Source organism: Hemiscyllium ocellatum, chromosome 18 (assembly GCF_020745735.1).
Source record: "Hemiscyllium ocellatum isolate sHemOce1 chromosome 18, sHemOce1.pat.X.cur, whole genome shotgun sequence".
In the NCBI taxonomy this organism is placed as follows: Eukaryota; Metazoa; Chordata; class Chondrichthyes; order Orectolobiformes; family Hemiscylliidae; genus Hemiscyllium; species Hemiscyllium ocellatum.
The window spans coordinates 50983276-51006200 of record NC_083418.1 but is presented as its reverse complement, the minus strand read 5'-3'; the positions used below and the strand labels follow the sequence as shown (position 1 = coordinate 51006200).

At 44.4% G+C, this 22925-nt stretch overlaps 1 protein-coding gene across 3 annotated transcripts in view; it reads left to right on the top strand.

The window, feature by feature from the left end:
* LOC132824227 (ras association domain-containing protein 8-like) overlaps positions 1–15618 on the top strand; it is a 35993-nt gene extending 20375 nt beyond the window's left edge. For 2 of the 3 annotated variants that reach the window (XM_060838535.1, XM_060838534.1), the window contains exons 2-6: positions 2292–2447; positions 7078–7982; positions 11721–11877; positions 13155–13262; positions 15376–15618. In XM_060838535.1, coding sequence (XP_060694518.1) covers positions 2321–2447; positions 7078–7982; positions 11721–11877; positions 13155–13262; positions 15376–15404 — 1326 coding nt within the window. In that variant the 5' untranslated portion in view covers positions 2292–2320 and the 3' untranslated portion in view covers positions 15405–15618. The remainder of the gene's footprint in view (positions 1–2291; positions 2448–7077; positions 7983–11720; positions 11878–13154; positions 13263–15375) is intronic. The other variant, XM_060838533.1, reaches the window with a different exon arrangement.
* Positions 15619–22925: the final 7307 nt, after the last annotated feature.

The following is a 22925-nucleotide window of genomic DNA, read 5'->3' as shown; positions in this document are numbered from 1 at the left end:
CACAGTGGCTCAGTGGTTAGCACTGTTGCCTCACACCACCATGGTCCCAGGTTCAATTCTAGCCTCGGATGACTGTGTCTGCGTAGGTTTTCTCTGGGTGCTCCAGTTTCCTCCCATGGTCCAAAGATGTGCAGGTTAGGTGAATTGGCCATGCTAAATTGCCCATAGTGTTAGGTGCATCATTCAGAGAGGAATGGGTTGCTCTTTGGAGGATGGGTGTGCACTTATTGGGCCGAATGGCCTGTTTCTACACTGTAGGGAAACTAATCTAATGTGCACTAAGAATGGAGAAAGTGAATAGGTTGCCAGTCAAGTTTTGTTCTTGAAAGTTATTGGAACTGCAGTCATCTAGGAAAATGGCAAACATTCCATCAGGCTCCAGACTTGTGCCATCTGACAGTTTGGGAGAGGGTCAGTAATGAGGAGGAGCATTGCATTGTGAGAGGGCAATACTGAAGGAGCGCTGTGCTGGTGCAGGGGGAGCACTGCACCCTCAGAGGTTTGAAACTGTTGTATGTTTTATTCCTTTACACAGAATCACCAGTCTGTTTCAGGACTAGTAAACAATGTATAGGGTATATTTGTTTGATGATTCATACTAATACATGAGTATCTCGTTGTTACGAAGATGTGTTAACCTGAAATGGTAATTTAGAAGATCATTAACTGGACATATTTCCATATCTTTTGGCCTTTAGAAAGAACACTTTGCTATGCAAAGGAGGCAGGGCAACTTTGCATTTTCACAAAACACAAGCTGCTCGACTGGAATCACATATACTTTCAGGAGACATCACACCATCCTGCTTGTGTTTGTCTGGGTGAGAGTACAACATCTTTCCTTCCAATTAGAGACCAAATTGGGTGGAGCAGCAACCTTTCTGAAGAAGGGCTCATGCCCGAAACGTCGATTCTCCTGCTCCTTGGATGCTGCCTGACCTGCGCTTTTCCAGCAACACCTCTTCCTTCCCCCCCCTCCCCTCCCCTCCCTTCCCTCTGTTTCCAGCCATCTTGTGGTGAAAAACTTTCCATTCCTGGAGTCTCCGGGTCAATCCTAGAGGAAAGGAAGCAGCCACATCACTCGTTTGTGTAAAGAGCACAGATAGCATGGGCACTGTCAAACAGGGTTTAGTGTCCGGTGAGAGACAGTCCCATTGAAAGCATGAAAATAGGCCAGATGGGACTTTGCAGCCAACGGGATGTGGAAAGAAGTGTGTGATTGTGCAAAATTGGTCCTTGCCATCTTGTTAGAAATAAATCTTGGCTTACAAACACCAAACACAAACTTTCACTGTTGCCGGAATCTAAAAGTGCATGTTCCCGTGAGTTATCTACTGTGTTGACATATGGAGTCAAACTGACATCATAATATTTGGTACTCTGGTGTGATACTCAGAGATATCATTGACACCTCTGTCTCAACTTCCAGTTCTGGTTTACTAGGTCCTTAATACTGCACAGAAGCAATTAATTAGATTTGTAGCGCAGAAAGAGACTTGTTCGCCCATCATGCCTATGCCAGTTCTTTGATAGAGCTGTCTAATTAATCCCATTTTCTTGCTCTTTCCCTATAGCTATGTATTTTTTTTCCCATCTTCAAGCATTTAGTCAATTCCCTTTTAAAGATTGCTAATGAACCTACTTTCAACGCCCTCTCCGGCATTTCTGATCTCAACGACTTGCTACAATAAGAAATACTCATTCTTTCCCTGGTGTTAAACAATGATCTGAAATGGCTCTTGTTTTGGAGTGGATATAATCCCTCATCTTAATCCCAGTCACTAATGAGCTTTTCATCTTCTGCCTCTCACTAGTTGTCCAGTGGCTGAGAGAGGGCTGTACAAATGAATTTCTCTTGCTTTATGCCTCAAGGTGATCCCAAGATGGAAACCATCTTGCATTTGATCAGAGCCTGAGGCTTGTGATGATTGGCCCAAGGCATTGAGCAGTCTATTCAATTTAAACTAGTTCATTTCCTGCAACACAGCAGTATCCATACCTTCATTTTTGCCAGTTTATGTTTCTAAAATTAGATATCTATTCTTTTTGTTTGATATATAATACTTCTGTTATGTGCCTTGGGATGTTTTATTTATTTTAATGGCACTATATAAATTGTTGATTTCATCATCCATTCTGACGTATTAGAACAATGATGTGGCACTCTACAACAGCATTGAGTCAATGGAAAGACAAAAACTGCAGGTTAAGTGGGACATGTTTTATGGCCATGTTTAGTGTCATTGTCTTGTATTGTATATTGAAGTGGCACCTTGTCTCTGTGTTTTCAGAACTGTCTCCACACTGACCACGTCACTCGATGCCAACAACGAGTTGTTCGGTGATGGAGCTAAAGGTTTGGGTGGATGGAGTACAGCGAGTAGTGTGTGGAGTCACTGAGGAGACAACCTGTCAGGAAGTGGTGATTGCACTGGCACAGGCCATAGGTGAGTGCCCAGACGGATGGAACGGGATGGAAAGTGGGAACAGGAATGTGATGGTGAAATGGAATAGGGGTATAAAGTAATGTGGAAGGGGACAGAGTAATGGGAATGGGGCAGGGGCGTAGAATGGGATGAATTTTGACTCCGATGAGACAATGGGTGGAAGACTAGAATTAGTTGAGACAGTGATTGTCAGTGACGGTGCAAAATACTTTCCTTCGGGTAATAAACAACCCAGAGTAATTGAATCTGGTGTTAGAATGAGGGTCAAGATTAGAATGGAAAAGCACAGCAGATTAGGCAGCATCCGAGGAGCCAAAAAATCGACGTGTCAGGCAAAAGCCCTCTGATGTTAGAATGGTCAAGGCTGAAGCAGGTCAGGGGTGAGATGGATTGTAATGTGGTTACTAGGTTCTACAGGGTGTAAGTGAGGGATAGACAACAAGTTGAGAATTAAGAAGACTGGCCCCTTGATGATCCTGAGTTTAATTATTCCACCATTGACATGTCTGTAGATATCCCTTGAATTCCCTCCCTACACAGTGACTCAGCACTGCTGCCTCATAGCGTCAGGGACCCAGGTTTGATTCCAGGTCTGTGTGGAGTTTGCACATTCTCCCCGTGTCTGCATGGGTTTCCTCCAGGTGCTCTGGTTTCCTCCCACAGTCCAAAGATGTGCGGGTTAGGTGAATTGGCCATGCTAAATTGCCCGTCGTGTTAGGTGCATTAATCAGAGGGATATTGGCCTGGGTGAGTTTCTCTTCGGAGAGTCAGTGTGGACTTGTTGGGCCAAAGGGCCTGTTTCCACGCTGCAGGGAATCTAATCTAATCTATACCCCTCTCCTTGTTTGAGATGCTCTTAGAAGCCTCTCTCTTTGAAAGCTTTTGTCACTTGCCCTAATAACTACTGATGTGAGTCTTTGACAATGCCATACTGAAGCACCATATCACATGTGTTAAAGATGCAAAAGGCAAGATGTTGTTTCGATTGGGTATCGCTTCATGCGGTTCCTGGAAATGTGCACCATTATTTAAAATGGTGAGAATTCTTTCCAATGTAAATGGTGAGAAAATTCCTTCCATTTGGAGTTAGGGCTTGGCCAGTGCAGGAGACAGGTCAGTGTGGGACAGAGGTCATTAACTTCATCCATTCACGTGTTTACTGAGTCTTGGGCATCACCAATGTCTTCCATCTGCATTCACATCTTGGTTTTACTGTGATTGTCCAGGTTACACATTCATTTCACTTTACAGTTGGAGACCAGGCCAGCTGAAGTCTTGGCTACCAATCTTAGAGTAATTAATGTCAGCATTGCTGAAGAGGCAGAAATCTCAGAGGACTGTAGAGCAGGAGAGGTTTACAGAGGTAGTAAGGGGTAAATGTTAATCGAGGAGAAAGTGAGGTCTGCAGATGCTGGAGATCAGAGCTGAAAATGTGTTGCTGGAAAAGCGCAGCAGGTCAGGCAGCGAAGAAGGGCTTATGCCCGAAACGTCGAATCTCCTGTTCCTTGGATGCTGCCTGACCTGCTGCGCTTTTCCAGCAACAAATTTTCAGCTCTGATCTCCAACATCTGCAGACCTCACTTTCTCCTCGAAAATTTTAACCTACTGCGAATCCTCTTGCAAGGATGCCTTCCTTGAAGAAGCTCTCTTCCTCCCTCTACCTTCCTGAAGAAGGGCTTATGCCCGAAACGTCGAATCTCAAGTAAATGTTAATCTGCTACTTGGGAAATGTAGAGAGATCAGCACAATTTTGCAGTTCTGACTGCAACAGTAGCTATTGGACATGCCAAAAGCAGTGACCGATCAGTGTCAATGGCCCTGTTCTTTGTCATGTTGTGTCCTTGAGAAATGGAAATGAATCTGTTGAATGAATCTTGTGGCTGACCATCCTGATTGTAACTGTGTGATGTCCACCCCCTCCAGTAACCTCACTGATTGAAGCTGGATGTTATTGGGGGTAGCACAATTTGCACTTCACTGATTACATGATGTTGTTCTGTGAATCTTCTCACAGGTCAATGGAGCTTTTTGCCTGTACCGGCAGAAAGCCATTGGCTAGGAGAGTGAAAAGATTGAGAAAGTCACAAGTCATCACCAGACAGGCATTTGTGCTCAAGAGCTTCCTAAAGATTCCTGTCATGAGGGAGTTAAAAAAGATTACTAAACTTTCTAAGATCTTTACTCATTCTAAGGTTGGGAGTGTTACTGGCAAAGTCAGCTTTCCTGTTCTGGTTACCCTGAAAGGTCCTGGTTTTAGTACAGACAACTTGCTTCAGATTTGGTTGTGCTGGCGTGGCACTGGAGTCGCATATAGTCTCAGACCAGGTAAGGGGAGCAGCTCTCCTTCCAAAAGAGACATGAGGGGAATCGGTTGAGTTTTTGTGGTAATCTGACAGCTTCATGATCACTTGTTTTTCTTTACTTGGAGCAGTTCTTCCAAGCTATTCTGAATGCAAATTCTCAAACTGCCCTGGTGGGATTTGAATTTTGGCTCTCTGAGTTACCACTCCAGTAGTTTAGCCCCTGCTGCATCAGTCTGTCCCTCACTTGTCTACACTGGTCCCTGCTCTGCTGAGAACCTTATTATTGACCAGCTTCTCTGACAGGTTCAAGAAAGTAGGGACTGTTGACAAGTCAAAAATGAAATTTTTGGAGAGCAGGAGTCCGGTTGAAGGGATGTGTCTCTGATCAACACTACTACTACAAGTTGCTCTGCAACAATTTAAAGGCTTGATATGGTATTAATAGCTGAGGGTAGTTATGATTTAGAGGAGCTGGTGTTGGACTGGGGTGTACAAACTTTAAAAATCACACAACGCCAGGTTATAGTCCAACAGGTTTATTAAGCATTAGCTTTTGGAGTGCTGCTTCTTCAGGTGGTTGTGGACTGTAAGATCATACAACACAGAATTTATAGCAAAAGGTTAGAGGGTCATACAGTGATATGTTTGAAGAAACCTGGATTAAGTCTTTCATCGTTTAGAATGGCACCTCCAAGTCAATGTTAGAGTGGGGTGGACAAAGTTTAAAAATCCCACAACACCAGGCTATAGTCCAACAGGTTTATTTGGTGTTGTGTGATTTTTAATCTCTTTTTAGAATGCAGGTTTTGGTTCATTAATATGTAAATCCCAGAACTACTTTTTATGTCACTTCCTCAAGATAAATTAAGGTTTTATAACAAAAGGTGACATCTCAGCTCAGACAATCTGCCGCAATCAATCCTTGTAATATGTTTTAAATTCTACTTTGGAAATAGAACCAGTCTGAGTCAAGACTGGGATACGCACGGACTTTAACCTCACACCTTTATTGTATTGTCCGAGCTGCGATGTCACAGTTTCTTATAAAAGTTCAAGTTATCTTGAGACAATGACTTAAAAGAAGTTCTGGAATTTACATATTAATGAACCAAAAACCTGCAGTCTACAAGGTGAAAGACTTAACAATCCATGTTTGTTCAATATATCACTGTATGACACTAATCTTTTGCTATAAATTCTGTCTTACGATCTTATACCCCACAACCACCTGATGAAGGAGCAGCGCTCCAAAAGCTAGTGCTTCCAAATAAACCTGTTGGACAAAAACCCAGGTGTTGTGTGATTTCTAATCCTGGTTGAGGGTAGGACAGCTCTCCCTATGTGTACCCACCGCCATTCACCCCTGTAAAAGGGGTGACAGGCTGAGGGCAGGTTGAGGAGGCCAGGGCCACGCCCCTCTGCTGGATTGAATGAACTCCCTACCCTATCTTCAAACCTACTAACAGGAGGCCTGCAAAATCCTGCCCACTGATTTGTTAAGAGTTAAAAGCAGGAAACACTGGAAATACTCAACAGGTCATGCATTGTTTTTGGAAACAGAGTTAATGTTTCAGGTGGATGACCTTCCTTCCGAAACACGAAGTGTTCAAGGTGCAGCTGGTGAAGTTAGAGGGTGGGATAAAAGAAGAAAAGGGAAGATCTGTAATATGGTGGAGGGAAAAAGGATTAAATCCCAAGGGATCAGTGCCTCTCAAGAAGATGCTGATGAGAGTTACCAGCAAGGCATGAGTGACTTCAGCTACTGGGCGACGTTGAGGAATGTGGGATTGTTTTCCTGTTTAAAGCAAGGGAAGGTTTAACAAAGGAGTGCATGAATATGACCAGTTTGATTAAAGTAGACAAAGACTAACTTCCCATTAGCTGATGACACAAAGAGGGAGATGGACGTTTTAAGCTTTTAGCTGAGAGATGCAGCGTGGATGTGAGGAAACCTGTTTTTATGCAGTGAGTGCTAATGACTCTCACTTGCTGCCCAGGATGGGATGCTGAGGTTACCAGTGATTTCACAAAGGTGGTGGATTAGCACTTGAAGAAAATAAACTTGCAGGGCAGTGGAGATAGAGCAGACTGACTGGATTACTTGACAGGGAGCAGAGGGTAAGTAACAACGGACTCTCTGAACAATTCTGAGTCAAGTCCTTGGTTACCTCCCTCTCTGCCAGAAAGGGAAGAATGCAACTTCTCCAGTCTTTCTACATCTTTATTTCCTGGAGATTTTGGGCTCATTCCTACAGGAATGCTTCCTGTTTTAACCCCCACCTTCCACCCATTTGCATTCTGACATTTGCCCTTTGCTCCCGTTGCAGGTCAGACTGGCCGCTACGTGTTGATTCAGAAACTGCGCGACAGTGAGCGCCAATTGTTGGCCAACGAGAGCCCTCTCCAACTATTGGCCAAATGCGGGCAGTATGCCAACGACGTCTGCTTCCTGTTACGCCGCACCGGCTCAACTCAGTCCGACAGACCCAACTCGGGCAACAGTGCTCAGACTCCGGAACCTTCTCTCAGCAGGACTGCTCCCATCCCTGCTAAATCGACCAATCCCGAGCTCCCGAAGCGGCATGTGCCGAAGAAATCCCTGACGTTTACAGGGGGAGCGTTGGGCGGTCCCGATCTCACTGTGCGGAACAAATGGCGGGGCAAGAAGCCGAACGAGGCAGAGGCCCGCGACAATGTCTCCAATACTCCGAAGAGCAAGGAAGATCTCTTCAAACTGATTCTGATTCAGCAGGAGCAGCTCAACTCTGTGTCTGCCCAGCACGAGTCCTTCGACAGCCAGATTAAATCCTGGGAGCAGTCTGGCATTCCCGACTTTGAGAAGCAGCTGGTGCAGCTGGAGCAAGTGATCAGGTGGAATGAGAAGGAACTGGAGGAAGAGCAGTTCTGGGAGAGGGAGCTGCAGCTGGAGAAGGAGCGGGAAGGGGAGCTGCAGAGGCACTTGAACAAACTGAAGCAGAGCCTCCGTGACAATATGCAGAGGCTGCACGAGATTAGCAGCAGAACTGAACTCTTGGACAGAGAGATCCTGCAGGAGGAGGCAGATCGGGCAAGGAGCCTGGCAACGGCTCACAGAGAAACTCACACTAACGCCAGGGAGGCCATCGACCGAGTGAGGGCCGAGATTGAAGCGAAAACACAGCAGAACCAGCAAATACAGACGTCCCTCATCGAAGTAGGGAGAACGTTAGAGGAAGCGGACAGAAGATTGCAGGTGAGATTAGGCCCTTGGGAAGGAATCGGAGAGAATCATACACTGCATAAGGAGGCCATTTGGTCCATTGTATCTGTGCTAGCTCTTTGAAAGAAAAACACCGTTACTCACACTTAGCCCTGTTCCTGTCACACAATTCTGGAAAAGACACTCTTTCAAATATTTATCCAATTTTCTTTCTGGAAAATTATGATTAATGTGCTCGCGTACAGTTTTGAGCAGCAACTTCCAAATGGAAACAATTTATTTTATTTTTTAAAAAATTGTCATATTTCCTCCTGATACATTTGGTAAAAACCTTCAATCTTTGTCCACTGGTTACTGAGGCCCTTGCCACTGGAAACCGTTTACTCGATCAAAACCACTTCTGATTTTGATCAACTGTCCATTGGATCTCCCTCTTCTCCTTCAAGGAGAACAGTCTCAGCTTGTCCAGTCTCCCCCCTTTCCCTGAAGTCCCTCATTCCTGCTGCCATTCTAATCAATGTTGTGTCCGCTGTCTCCAAGAACTTTCCTTAAGTGTGGTGCCCCGACTTGAATGCAGTGCTCCAGCTGAAGCCTAACCCAGAGGGTAATGGAGGTTTAACTATTGATCTGTAATATCCCTCGGTGTGAACTTGGATTGAGTTTCAGCTGAGTCATGAAGGGTGGGAACAGGAAGGAATCCTTCAGCTCCTTGAGCCTACTCTGTTCTTCAGTTGGATCATGCCTGATCTGTATTTAATTCCATTTTTCTTGGCTCTTCAGCTCTTCATGGCTATACCTTCCCAAATCTCTTCATCACAAGGGTGACATTTTCAATTGACCCCTGATCTCGACAGCATTTGGAGGGAGTGTGTCCTGAAATCCCCGCTGAATGATCAGGCTTCAGTTTGAAATTTTGGACCCCTTGTTCTGGATTCCCCCTCCCCACCAGCACTAATACCACAAGAAACCATTTCTCTCCATCTGCTCTATCAATTCCTTTATTCATGTTAAACAGTTTAATGATAGTATCCCAAGATCGTTTCGAGATGGAATCGAAGCTACACCCTGGGTTATGGGGTAACACAGGACAGTGACGTTGAGACCACAAACAAATCAGTAATGTTCTTACAAACTGCTGGAGCAGGCTTGAAGAGTCAAATGTCTAGATTAGAGTGGTGCTGGAAAAACACAGCAGGTCAGGCAGCATCCGAGGAGCAGGAAAATCGACATTTCAAGCAAAAGCCCTTCATACCTGATGAAGGGCTTTTGCCTGAAACGTCGATTTTCCTGCTCCTCGGATGCTCCCTGACCTTAAGTTTGGGAGAAGATTTGTAGCTTGGGTGCTCGTTAAATGTGGTTCTGTTCGCCAAGCTGGGAATTTGTGTTGCAGACGTTTCGTCCCCTGTCTAGGTGACATCCTCAGTGCTTGGGAGCCTCCTGTGAAGCGCTTCTGTGATGTTTCCTTCGGCATTTATAGTGATTTGTATCGGCCGCTTCCGGTTGTCAGTTCCAGCTGTCCGCTGCAGTGGCCAGTATATTGGGTCCAGGTCGCTGTGCTTATTGATTTGAATCTGTGGATGAGTGCCATGCCTTTACGAATTCCCTGGCTGTTCTGTTTAGCTTGGATTCTGCAAGGTCTGCAACACAAATTCCCAGCTCGGCGAACAGAACCACAACGGCTGCCTGACCTGCTGTGCTTTTCCAGCACCACTCTAATCTGGACTCTCGTGGAATCAGTTCATGGAATGCCCTGCCAGTAGCAGTGGTGAACTCTCCCTCTTTATGGTCATTTAAGCAGGCATTGGATAGGCATATGGAAGTTATTGGGCTAGTGTAGGTTAGGTAGGATTTGGTCGGCGCAACATCGAGGGCCGAAGGGCCTGTACTGCGCTGTATTTTTCTATGTTCTATGATCGCCAGCATCTGCAGTCCTCGCTTTTGCCTTGAAGAGCTGAATGGCCTACCCTGATCCTAGGTCCCTGTTCCAATGTCACTATGACCTATGATCTGACTGAATGCACATACAGATTTGAGGGACTGAATGGCCTCCTGTAACTTGTCACCACCCTGCACCTTTTAATATTGGTACCAGTCAATCCACTTCACCATCAGGACAGGAACGAGCAGGCTTCTCCACCCCTCGGAAAAACGGAGATATAGTGGTCACTGACCACCTTGCCAAACTGCGTGACAACAGGGGAAGGCCAGCACTTGTCTCCTCACAGATTTCTAGTTCACTTGGTTTTGAGCACAACTTGATGGATAACTGTTTGACTTCCAAGTCAGACAATCTTCAGTTCTGAAGACTGGACGGAGACTATAATCCAATCTAACCTGTGCAGTGCAGGGGGAGTATGACCCTGTCAGACGGTCTGTACTGATGGAGTGCCGCACTGGTGTTGCGCTGATGCGAGGCTCCATTAACTAATATGACCTTTTTTGGTGCAGTTTTAATGTTTCCTGGGAGTGCTCCTGTGAAGTGTTTGTGGGAAATGTGACAACCAATTTGTGCACAACATTTTTCTAGCTGCAAAGGCAACAATTTGATTCGCAACTAATTGATCCTTATTGTCTGTGAAGAGGTTAAGGCCGTGCTGATGTTTTAATAAATTGTGTTAGAATAATTTGAGACATTTTGTTGGTACGATCACAGCTGCTGCTCCATTTCCCTCAGTCTGAAATAGCTCTGGTGCCACCATGTGGCAAACTCAAACCATTGCTCAGCTTAGTCGGAATCCTTACAGATTCTCACTGTTCATTGCCCTAAGCTAATTCATTCTAGAGTCTCGGGGGTTTTAGTTAATTGTGGGATTATTATTGGGATAAATAAAAAAAATCTATATTTAATGATGGAGGTGACTGAATATCATAGAAATTCTTCTAGCTGATCTGAGAGGGAGAGAGTGGCGCTTAGATTTGTAAAGGGAGTTGGTCATGCCTGATGAAACTGGTATAATGTTTTGAAGTGGTGATGATAGTCGTGCATACTAGAAGGTTCATGCATGTTACTTCTGTGGACTTTGAGGTATTTGATGAAGCCCTCCGATAAGCTGACGCCACCTTGAGAATGCAATTCTGGGACTTGCAAATTAAACCACTGTATACCATTCTAAAAGATGAAAGACTTAATCTAAATTTGTTTAAGAACTATAACCTGGTGTTGTGTGATTTGTAACTAAAGTTGTTTAACATATCATTACAACTCCATGACAGTGTAACCCTTCTGCTATAAATTCTGTTTCATATGGTCATGTTCCATAACCACCTGATGAAGGCATGGCGCTCTGAAATTAGCGCTTCCAAATAAACCTGTTGGACTATAACCTGGTGTTGTATGATTTTTTAATTTTGTCCTTCGATAAGAGAGAGTTAAAGTAAATACTTCCTGGAATTAAGGCATTTTAATGTTAGGATGGGCAACTGGGCACTACAGCATTCCCTTAGTTCTGACCTTCTCGCTCTTTCGGCCCCCTTCAGTACTACCGATACTGCTGCACACCTCTGGTGTAATATCTCTGACAGTGCGGTGCTCCCTCAGTGCTGACCCGCCAACAGTGCAGCAGTCCCTCAGCGCTGACCCTCTAATAGAATGTGAATTCAGGATATTATGAGTTTACTGTACCTCTTCCTTTATGGAGATAAATAAGGAGGTAGAAATGAGTACAATGGGTTCAGCTCCAATGCATCTTGCCTCTGAGCAATCTTACCCCAGTGACTATTTGCAATACTTCTGTGTTTTTCTTCGAGTTCTGAATAAATCTTTTTTTTAAGGCAAAAACGCAAGAGCTGGAGGAGTTAAATAAAGAGCTGAGACAGTGTAATCTACAACAATTTATTCAGCAGACTGGGGGAACACAGACCAAAACTGAAGAGGAGTCGACAACGGATGAACCAAGCCAACAACAGTTGCCCACTCACTGGAACGGAGGTGAGGAAATGATCTTGTCATCGCCACAGAGAATACCCATAGCACGGTCAAGCATCTGAAAGTGTGTTCCCTTAATTAGGAGGGAGGGAGGGGGAAAAGACACCAGACAGGAGCTTGGAGTTCCTTGTAAAAGAACAGGACTGCTTTCAAGATCCTTGAGGAAGTGGTTAGGCTTTGGAGAGAGTGAAGGGGAGATTGACTAGAATGGTACCAGTGATGAAGATCTTCAGACATATGGAGAAACTGAGTCCCTCTTGTTAAAGCAGAGTAGGTGGTGGTCAGATTTAAGAAAACTGTTCACAATCATGAGTGGATTTGACACCAGGGATCAAAAATTGAAGGTGATTGACTGTTGGAGGAGATGAGGATTGATTGGTTTGTTTGAAGGACTGTGGTGTTCTGATCTGAAGTGTACTGCCTGACTGGACAGTGGAAACCGCTTCAGTGGTATCTTTCAAAATGGAATTAACTGAATGCTTGAAGGGGAAAGAAGAGGGCTTAATGGGACTAAGTGGATAGTTTATCAAAGGATTAGTATAGGTATGATGAGCTAAATGGCCTCTTTTTCTGTGCTGCATCATTCTGTCATTAGATTTTAAAATTCCCCTACTCCAGTTCGAAAGTGTCCCTATTCAGAAGCCAATTTGTAAGTTACCTTTTTTTTGGCACCTCTACAGCCTGCTGTAAGGTAACCTTTCAGTGCTTCCTTATAGAGATGTATAGGCACAGTGTCCAGTCTCTCCCAATAAATCTGAACCTGAGCATCAGACTGAGGGGCAAAAATAGCTGGAAAGGCTCTGCAGGTCTGGCAGTACCTTTGGAGAGAAATCAGTTAATGTTTCATGTCGCGTGACCCTGGAAGGTACTGCCAGACCTGCTGAGCTTTTCCAACATTCACTATTCTTATTCCTGATTTACACAAACTGCAGTTCTTTTGTTTTTTATTTTGGGATCAGATTGGGGGCTTGCACTGAATTGGTAGGAGGTGCAGCAATGCAAAGGGACCTCTGTGAGGGTTGACAGTCACTTGCAGCTAAAAAATGAACTATTGATAGTGATGCTGGGCCACAGGGATGAGATGGCATTTACAGTGGTTGTCAGAAGAGTGGACAGGATTGGTGTCACAGTGACTCTAACCCGCTGACCCCGGTGTGTCACGTTGATGGTGACGCTGACCCCGGTGTGTCATGGTGACGGTGACCCCGGTGTGTCACAGTGACGCTAACCCACTGACTCCAGTCAAAGACAGCTGACACGTTTTATCTCTTCTTTTACAGACATTCACATTTCAGAATCTGATCTCCCGCCACGACAGACAGCAAAACATTTCTTGGGGAATCCACGAAATCTCCAGAACCCTCTTGTGTCAAGCTTAAACCCAGAAGGTGTGTTCGTTTGAACTGAATGCATGCCTTGTGCTAACAGTAGCCTTTGGCAAGTGACCCCTTAACACACAGCAACTGAAGCTATGCGGTGGCTAATACTTGAACTTGCAGTCTGCCACTTTTGGGGTGAATGTATACAACACACCCCTATATGTATAACATATATATTCTCCTGCTCATGGTGCAGTATCTGCATGAGCCTCTGACTCTTGTGTTCTCCTTTTATTTGATGCCGTGCATCAACTTTTAATTAGCTGAGAATGGTATGAATGTGTTATAGTGTCCACCTCAGGTGTTCGGGTCGGGCAGCTCAGTTGGCTGGACAGCTGGTTTGCAACGCAGCGTGATGTGGGTTCAATTCCATGAGGTCAATCTTTCCCCTTGCCTGAGAACTAGTGATCCTCAGCTTAAACCTCCCACTAGTCATCTCTCTCTAATGAGGGAGTAGCCTATGACCTGGTCGGACTGTGTTGCATTGACTTGCGTCCAATCCCTACAGTAGTTTCTCGTCTATTCCTTCCTAACACGTTGTTAGAAAATATCTTTCTCTCCTGCTGTGATTGGATGCTATTTTATACAAAATTCTATAATTGTACAGCAGCCTGTACTTGGCCTGATTAGTCTGTGCCAGTTGATAGTCCAGAGGATCATCCTCCCTCCGTTACTCATATCTGCTTATCAGCCCATTCTTCCATTCCTGTTTCCCTTGTGTCCCTGTTTGTAGCTTCCTCTTAAACATACACGATGTTATTCACTTCCTAGTCCACATTCTCACCATAGTTTGAGTAAAGAAGTGTCTCATGAACTCTCTAATGGATTTATTATTGGTTATCTTGCATGAATTATTTCCTTTTTTTTAAACTTTCTTTTTGCTTGTGTTTACTCCCTCGCCCATCAACTGACTCTTTGGTTTCTGGCCCAAAGGGGGCACCACATAACGTATTGTCCCCTCATCTGTAATAGCCTGAGAACGGCAGATTGCTTTCTGCTACAGGGATTTCCACCCGAAGGCAGCTAGGTACGCTCTCCCTCACCCGCTCTCTTTCTTTTTCTCTTTCTTTCTTTCTTTTTTCTCTCTCTCTCTCTCTCTCTCTCTCTCTCTCTCTCTCTCGAATTCAGGTGAAATGAGTATTTGTCTGTGGGATATTGGATGACAATTGATATTATCACCTCTTTCTTACGTAGCAGTCAGGCGCCCAAGTGAATTATTGTGTCTGTTCTCATGTTTTTGAGATGCCGGTGTTGGACTGAGGAGTACAAAATTAAAAATCACACAACACCAGGTTATAGTCCAACAGGCTTAATTGGAAGCACTAGATTTTGGATTGATGCTCCTTAATCAGGTGATTGTATGAAGGAACAGCACTCCAAAATTTAGTGCTTCCAATTAAGCCTGTTGGACTATAAACTGGTGTTGTGATTTTTTTAAAACTTTGCTCTCCTGTTCAATGTCATACTGAATGCAGCATTTCCCTGTCCCTGACCCCACTTTCCCATTCACCTTCCCATTCTCAGCATCTGATGGAGGTAAATTAATGGACTTTTTTTTCAACTCAAAAGACTCCGGTCTCAGAAGCTGATTGAAGTCTGTGTTACAGAGCTCCGGTTTTGTTGTGTCACTGGAGGCTGTTGAGTGGGCCTGTATTTTGCATGGCTCAGTCCCAGTGTGAGTCTCACCTCCCAAACCAACTCATTGTCCAGGCCCCACCTCCATCACTTCTCTCTCACACACAATCTTTCTTTTTATCTCTATTCTGCTCTGCTCTTATCTCTCACTTTCTCTTTATCTTTCTTCAATGCATTCTCTTAGTCCCTTCTCTCTCCTAACTCTCCCTTCTCATCTGCAGTCTCTCCATCTGCCTTGCCTTGCTTACCTTTATCTATCTCTCGCTCTCGCTCTCTCACTGTGCATGCCAGTGTTGGGAAAGTGACAATTTTAAGTTTTTTTTACAATACCTGCGATATCTGAAAGGGAAGCCTTTCAGACATGGTTTCATTTCAGAGTAGGTTGCAAATATGAAACGTATTTATTTTCAAATAACCAGATGAAATAGTTTTTTTAAATTTAAATTTCATGCCCCATTAACTTATTCACGTAATTTTTTTGTTTCAGAATATCATCATTGGATAGTAGGTAGCTGACAAAAGAGCAGGCGCCTGTATGAAGCTGTAAACTGAATTCAGGGTGATATTGTTATAAAGTCATCTCTGCCCAATCTGGCCTGTACATTGAGAAATACAATCTATATTAGGTTGGCTGTTAACGGTCACATATTACGTAAAGGAAACTGTACTTCTGAAATGTTTTAAAATTACTTTAAGTGTATATTCAAAATAAAGCAGAACTGGAAAGCAATATATTTGTTTTATGTGTACTTTTGTGAAGATGCTCTACAATTGAAGTGGAAAAGTCACAAAATAGGGCTGTTTGCAGAACGAAAATGAAAACTTGCATTTCTTCGGCCTCTTTTTGACACCAGGAGACACTCCCAAGTGCTTTATAGCCAGTGAAGTACTCAGTACTGCCTTGTCTGATAATGCAGCACTCTTTCAGTACCAATCCAGAGACAATTCTGTGTTTGCTCAGTGCCTCCCATAGAGCTACCAGAATGCAGCAAAAGCCTTTCCAGTTCACTCTCTCTTTTTAAGGAAGGAAATCTGCCATTTTTACCATTTCTGGTCTGTATGTGACTGTGTCGTTTAACTGTCCTCGAAATGGCCGAGCAACCTTCCCAGCGTAGGGCAATGAGAAATGGAAACAAATGGTGTCTTCATTCCTGTCCACTTAAAGACCACCTTTTCTGTGTGGGGATCCATGGATGAAGTTCGGCTCATTTGTGGGAAGCTACCTGGGCTTGTGGAGCCTGCCTCCCATTCTGAAAAACAGTGAAGATTTCCAGGTATAACATCAGTCAGCCAGAGGCAGCCTTCCAGTCCAGTGTCCACAGCATTAAGGGCGATCAGTGGAAGTTGATGAGCACAGATGAAAGATGAGTGAGTTAGGATGGCAGAGTTTCAGATGACATCCAGTTTACAGAGAAATGCGTGAGGGAGGTTAGCATGGTCTACTTTGAAATGATCATGTCTTCACATAACAAGGGCAAGACTGAGGGTTTCAGCAGCTAATCAGCTGAAACCGGGCAGAGTCATCAAAGCATGAAATGGTTACAACCCAGAAGGAGATCATTGAAACTGTTATGTCTGTGCTAGATCTCAGTAAAAGCAACTCCGCTTGTCCCACTCTGTGCCTTGGCACTGTGGCCCGGCGATAGTTTCAAGTCACACTTGAATCCACCTCTATCGTATTATCAGACAGAGCATTCCGGATCTGAACCACAAACTGCCTGAAAATGTTTTCCTTCATGTTACCTTTAATTCTTTTACTGTATAGCTTAAATTAGCGTTCTTTTGTTCTTGACACTTGCGCTAATATAAACAGTTTCTATTTATCTATTCTGTTCAGATCCCTCATGAAGATTTTGAACACTCTATCAAATCTCCTCTACCTTGTCTATACAGAAGTCTCTCCAATCTGTCCACGTAACTGAAATCTCTCATTCTTGGAACTATTCTCCTCAATCTTTAGCCTCTTAAATGCCTTCTCCACCCTTCCTAAATTGTGGATCCCAATGTTTTGGTTTAGGCTGAGTCACTGTTTTGTAATGATCATAGAATCCAGACAGTGTGGAAACAGGCCATTTGGCCCAACAAGTCCACATTGACCCTCTGAAGAGTAACTCACTCAGACACATTCCCCTATCCCATAACACTACATTTTGCCCCTGACAAATGCACCTCGCCTATATACCCTTGAACGCTATGGATAATTTGGCATGGTCAATTCACTTAACCTGCACATCTTTGGATTGTGGTGGTAAGCTGACACAGGCAGGAGAATGTGGAAACTCCACACAGTCGCCTGAGGCTAGAATTGAACCTGGGTCCTTGGCACTGTGAGGCAGCAGAACTAACCACTGAGCCACCCTAATTACTGTATTGGTTCATAGGAACTTGTCTTTCTTTTTTTAACTGCATGCCTCTGTTTAGTTCATAGAATACTTTTCAGATTCGTTTTATCCTAGAAACAACCAGAGGGCAGACTTCTTCTCATTTGGTAATGTGTGATGTAACAGGATTGATTCATGATCTTAGTAACACCGCCCCTAGGTGGCAATGACAACAAAATGATCGAATTTAAGATCTAGCCTGAAACAGAAGAGTGAGTGTAAGGCTAGCATTTTAAATTGCCCTCAGAAAATCTTAGTCCAGCATGTCTGCAGGCTCCTCTTTTATCACAACCTGTTACTCCTTCCGAAAACATTCAAAACCCACCAACACACTAAAACAGCAGCTAATGAACATGAAAGACCCTATACCGACATCAAGCAAAACTAATGTAATTTACAAAATACCGTGCAAGAATTGTAACAACACTACATTTGACAAACAGGCAGAAAACTACCCACCAGGCTAGATGAATACCAACTAGCCATGAAATGACATGACCCACTCTCACTTGTATCCTTACATTCGGATGAGGAGGGGCGTCACTTCGACTGGGACAACACATCCATCCTAGGACAAGTCAAACAGAGACATGCACGAGAATTCCTAGAAGCATAGCATTCCAATCGGAACTCTATCAACAAACACATCGAGTTAGATCCCATCTACCACCCCCTGAGAAAAAGAACAGGAAATGACAACACCAACCCAAAGAAACACACACACACACACACACACACACACACACACACACACACACACAAATAGAAAGTCGGAATCGTGTACATTGCTTCACCTGAGGCCCACTGAAGATATTACCTACTGGGATGACAAAACGTCTGGAAATGAACCTTCCAGCTCAGCGAGCAAACCTACATCCAGAACCTTAACCTGAGCTACAAATCTTCTCAAAACTCGCAAACATCCAATAAATTGGTCAAACATGATTTCACTTTCACAAAGTCATGCCAAATTTTCCCAGTCACCTCACTTTTTTTTTAATAAGTGCCTAGCTATAACCTTCTCAATAACGGACATCAGGCTAACTGACATTTCATTTCCTGTTTTCTGCCTCCCCCTCCCTCCTGGAATTAGTTATATTTGCTTTTTCTCTAGTCTGAGATGGAAGTGGGTGATACAGCTGCTGTTGGTGGTGTGGATGGAGGAAAAGTGGTGAGGTATTTGATTTGATTTGTTATTGTCACATACCTAGGTACAGGGCAGAGTTTTGTTTATCGTGCAATATAGCCAGATCATACAAAGTGCATTAGGGTAATAGAACAGATTGAGGAATGCAATGTTGTGGCTGCAGAGAAGGTTCACTGAAAGACATCAATATTAGGTTTAGAATTTGAGAGTAAGGTGAAACGTCAAATTTCCTGTTCCTTGGATGCTGCCTGACCTGCTGCGCTTTAACCAGCAACACATTTTCAGCTTAGAATTTGAGAGGTCCATCCAGAAATCTAATAACAGCAGGGAAGAAGCTGTTCTTGAATCTATTTGTATGTGTATACAACCTTTTATATCTCCTGCCAGACGGAAGAGTGTATAACTGGGGGGAGAGGTGTTTGATTATGTTGGTTGTTTTTCTGAGGCAACAGGAAGTATAGATGGAGTCAATAGATGGAAGGCCGGTTTGTGTGATAGACTGGGCTGTTCTCATGACTCTCTGTAGTTTCTTTCGGTCTTAGGAAGAGCAGTTGCCACACCACACTGAAATGCATCCAGATAAGATGCTTTCTCTGGTGCATCTTTGAAAATTGGTAAGAGTCCTTGTGGACTTGCCGAATTACCTTAGCTTCCCGAGGAAGTAGAGACATTGTTGTGCTTTCTTGACCGCTGCTTCAATGTGGGTCGACCAGGACAGATTGTCGGTGTTCATCACTGCCAGGAACCTAACGCTCTCGACCACTTACTCCTCAGCACCATTGATGCAGATGGGCGCTGTCTACACTTCACTTCCTGAAGTCAATGACCAGCTCCTTCCTTTTGTTGATGTTGATGAAGAGTTTGTTGTCTGTTCTGAGTGAATGAGCAGACAGCACAAAGTCCGTGCAGGATTGATGCTCAGGTGGAGTGGTGTTGGGGTGAATGTGAGCCTTGGTGGGAGGTGGATGCACTCCCAGAGATAGTGTGGGTATGAGGTGGCAGAGAGAAGATGGTGGCACCTACCCTGGTGGAGCAGAGAGGGTCATACACTTTCTTCATGCACTGCTTGGCATTTCTCCAGATGTGGAGATTGCACTCATCTGGCTGATGCCAGAGCAAGCTGGCAGAAGTTAAGCCCTCCTCTGCCAATCTTCTGGGGAGAGGATAGCTCTTCTCTGCATTACCCCATGAATGAGGATGCCCAGGTCCTGATCAGTGAATCATGGTGCCAATTGTCCTTTTTCTGCCATTTCTGGTGAAATGTTAGGGTCAACTCCTCTCTCTGGAAGATCAACAAGTTTCGGGCAGACCAAAGAGAATCTTTCACTGAATTGATCATCCTCCAGGTACAGTCGATGTTCATCTTAGTGTGCATCCCGGGGAACACCCCGTAGAGAACAGAATCCTGTGTCACAGAGCTGCCCAGGCTGAATCTCAACAAAAACCATTGCATCTTTCTCCAGACTTGTTTTGCATAGGCACATTCTAGAAGGAGATGTGTGACAGTCTCAAATCTTCCACAGCCACTTTGAGAGCAGTGTGCAGTGGTGCAGATGGACTGGGTGTACATGAAGGATCTCACAGGTAGTGCCCTTCTCGTCATCAGCCAAGTGATGTCTTGGTGCTTGTTGGAAAGTTCTGGCAATGAGGCATTCTGCCAAATGACTTTTGACAGTCTGCTCAGGGAACCATGTGACAGAACCCACCCTCTCCTTTATCTGCAGGGTCTCAAGGATACTGCTGACCACTCCTTGGTGGACCTGTGGTCAAAAGTGTCTCCCTTTGCAAATTTCTCCATGAAAGACAGGTGATATGGAATGGTCCAACTACTTGGAGCATTCCACAGCAGTGAGGCCAGTCCCATCCTTCACAAAACTGGGGACAAGTAGAACCTCAGTTCATAGTGACACTTGGTGTTTGCGTATCAAGGGTCTTCACAGAACTTGGTGCAGCCGCACACAAAGGTGGCCGTCAGGATGAGGGTGGTGTTGGGTGTTGGGTACGTTCTTCCTCCCCCGCTTATCCAGGTATCCCTTTGGGTCCATTCCATCTTAGACCTCCAGATGAAGTGGACAATGACTTAGGTGGCTGCAATGACACAGGTTCTGGAAATTGGCCAGACCTTCACCACATAGAACAGAGACGGTACCTCACACCTGATGACCAGGTTTATACCCGCAATGGAGAGGGGTGGGGGGGGTGCTCCCAAAAAGCTCAGTTTCTGCCTCACATTGGCATTACACTCCTCCCAGCCCCTCTCAACCACATTCCCAGCACCTTCAGGTAATCTGTCCTGAGGCTAAAGGGCATAGGCTGCATACAACATTGCACAGAAATTGCACTGTCTCAGTACTTTGTGTGCTTAAGCTGTGTGTGCCTGCTCTTGTGCCTGCAGTCACCTTCTAGTCATGTCAACTAGCAAGTTATCATCCTAATACTGCAGGGACAAGACAGTACACAGTCCAAGAACAAAGAACAATCTGATCCAAAAACAGACTTTGAATTAGGTGTGTCGAATTAGCATAGCACCCAGCTAACACTTGGTTTCATCAGAAGAACTCTTCCCCCAGTGTGTCAGGAAATATGAGATTCATTAACCAGGAATTACTTGAAAGGTTAGTTTGATGTGAACACCTAAATGTTTGAGGCCCAGATGATTTCAGATCTGTGTGACAGGGTGAAACCTGATTCTGAGTGAGTCAGTCTGATCTCCGAGAGCCTGCTGCAGCTCATGCTGCTGTTGGGAACTGGCATTGGGAATGGTTTGGTTTCAAAGTGCGGGATTCCAACCAATCATTGCCTGAAGGTGTGGACCTTGGCATCAGTAGTTAATTTCTGAACCTTGTTGAACAGTCTGTGGACCTTGAGACAGCTCCCTATCTTTATCTTTCATAGTCAGGGAAAGGAATGTCATTCTGTGAGTCCAATAAAACAGGTACACTGCAAATCAGACAAACATGAACACATTTTAACCTGCGTTATGAGCATTTATTGTATCAGTGCAGCTAGCTTTACCTATTAATTGGACTTACTCTGGATTGTCTCCCATCAGGAATGTCCAGGCATGAGGAAATGTTGTGGGATCAGGTTGCCTGGTCAACTCACCAAGTAGAAGTACTGTGGTACTCCTTACCTAAACAATTTGGCAGTGCCCTCATTATCCTCATTGCTCCATGCCTCTGGACCCCTAATTCAATGACAATGATGTTAGGTCAGCATTTCAAGGAATTTTACCCAGCAATCAAAGAGTGGCCAATATTTGATCTAGTCAGGACAGTGCATGAGGTGTTTAAAACTGGAGCTAAGTAGTTCCAATCCTATCAAGGCAAATATAGTTGGGGAGTAAATATTAAGACAGACCATAGCCCAAGGACAAATAAAAATAAGATACAAGACTTTCAGATGGACATTGAACAAACAAACATATTTTTCTAACTTCAAACTTTGCAAAATGTCCTTGAGCATTGTAAAACAAGTTAAACTTTTTGCTGATCACCTAGGGAAGTGAACATAAAAGGATAAAAACTTCAAGAGCGGCTTTAATGCTTTTATTAAGTTTGCTTTTAAGGTGTGTTCTTCGATGAGGCTTGTTGTCAAGCATTCAGTATAACCAATATTGTGGCAAAGAATTAGGTAGAATGTGTGGTCCTGGCAAAGGCCATTTGACCCCTCAAATTGATGTGGAACTGCAGGTGTTCAACTGGGGTGGACAAAGTCAGAGGTCGCATGATACCAGGTTACAGTCCAACAGGCCTATTTAAAGTCACAAGTTTTTGGAATACTGCTCCTTCGTCAAGTTTAAATAAACCTGTTGGATTATAACCTGGCATCGTGTGACTTCTGACTTTGTGCACAAATTGATGTTTGTGTTTGTGTTCACAGCCCTCTTCATCACATGTCATTAACGTTATTGGGAATTTCATAGTGAGAGGCAAATATGTGAATGCAGAAATTTACACTGAGACGTGATTTGGAGATGTGAGATGCTCCAGGAATGTTCCAAGGCTACATTTGGTATTAGTGCAAAACCTTTAGCCTGGCAGTGCTTATTATTCTAGCAGAGTGATGTGAAATTCCATCTGCACTTATCTCTGCTGCATGGATTTCAACTAACCTTTGGACAGTCTCAGGAATTCTACATGAATAATGGCTCTGGGTCATTTACCTCCATCCATGTAGGCAGTTGGGGCCAGCATCTCAAAACGTGCAGCACACCCTCAGTACTGATCACCCTCTGACTGTGCAGCACTCCCTCAGTACTGACCCTCTGACAGTGCAGCGCTCCCTCAGTACTGACCCTCTGACAGTGTGGTGCTCCCTCAGTACTGACCCTCTGACAGTGCAGCACTCCCTCAGTACTGATCACCCTCTGATAGTGCAGCGCTCCTTCAGTACTGACCCTCTGACAGTGCAGCACTCCCTCAGTACTGACCCTCTGACAGTCCAGCAGTCCCTCAGTACTGACCCTCTGACAGTGTGGCGCTCCCTCACTATTGTTCCGGTGTGTCA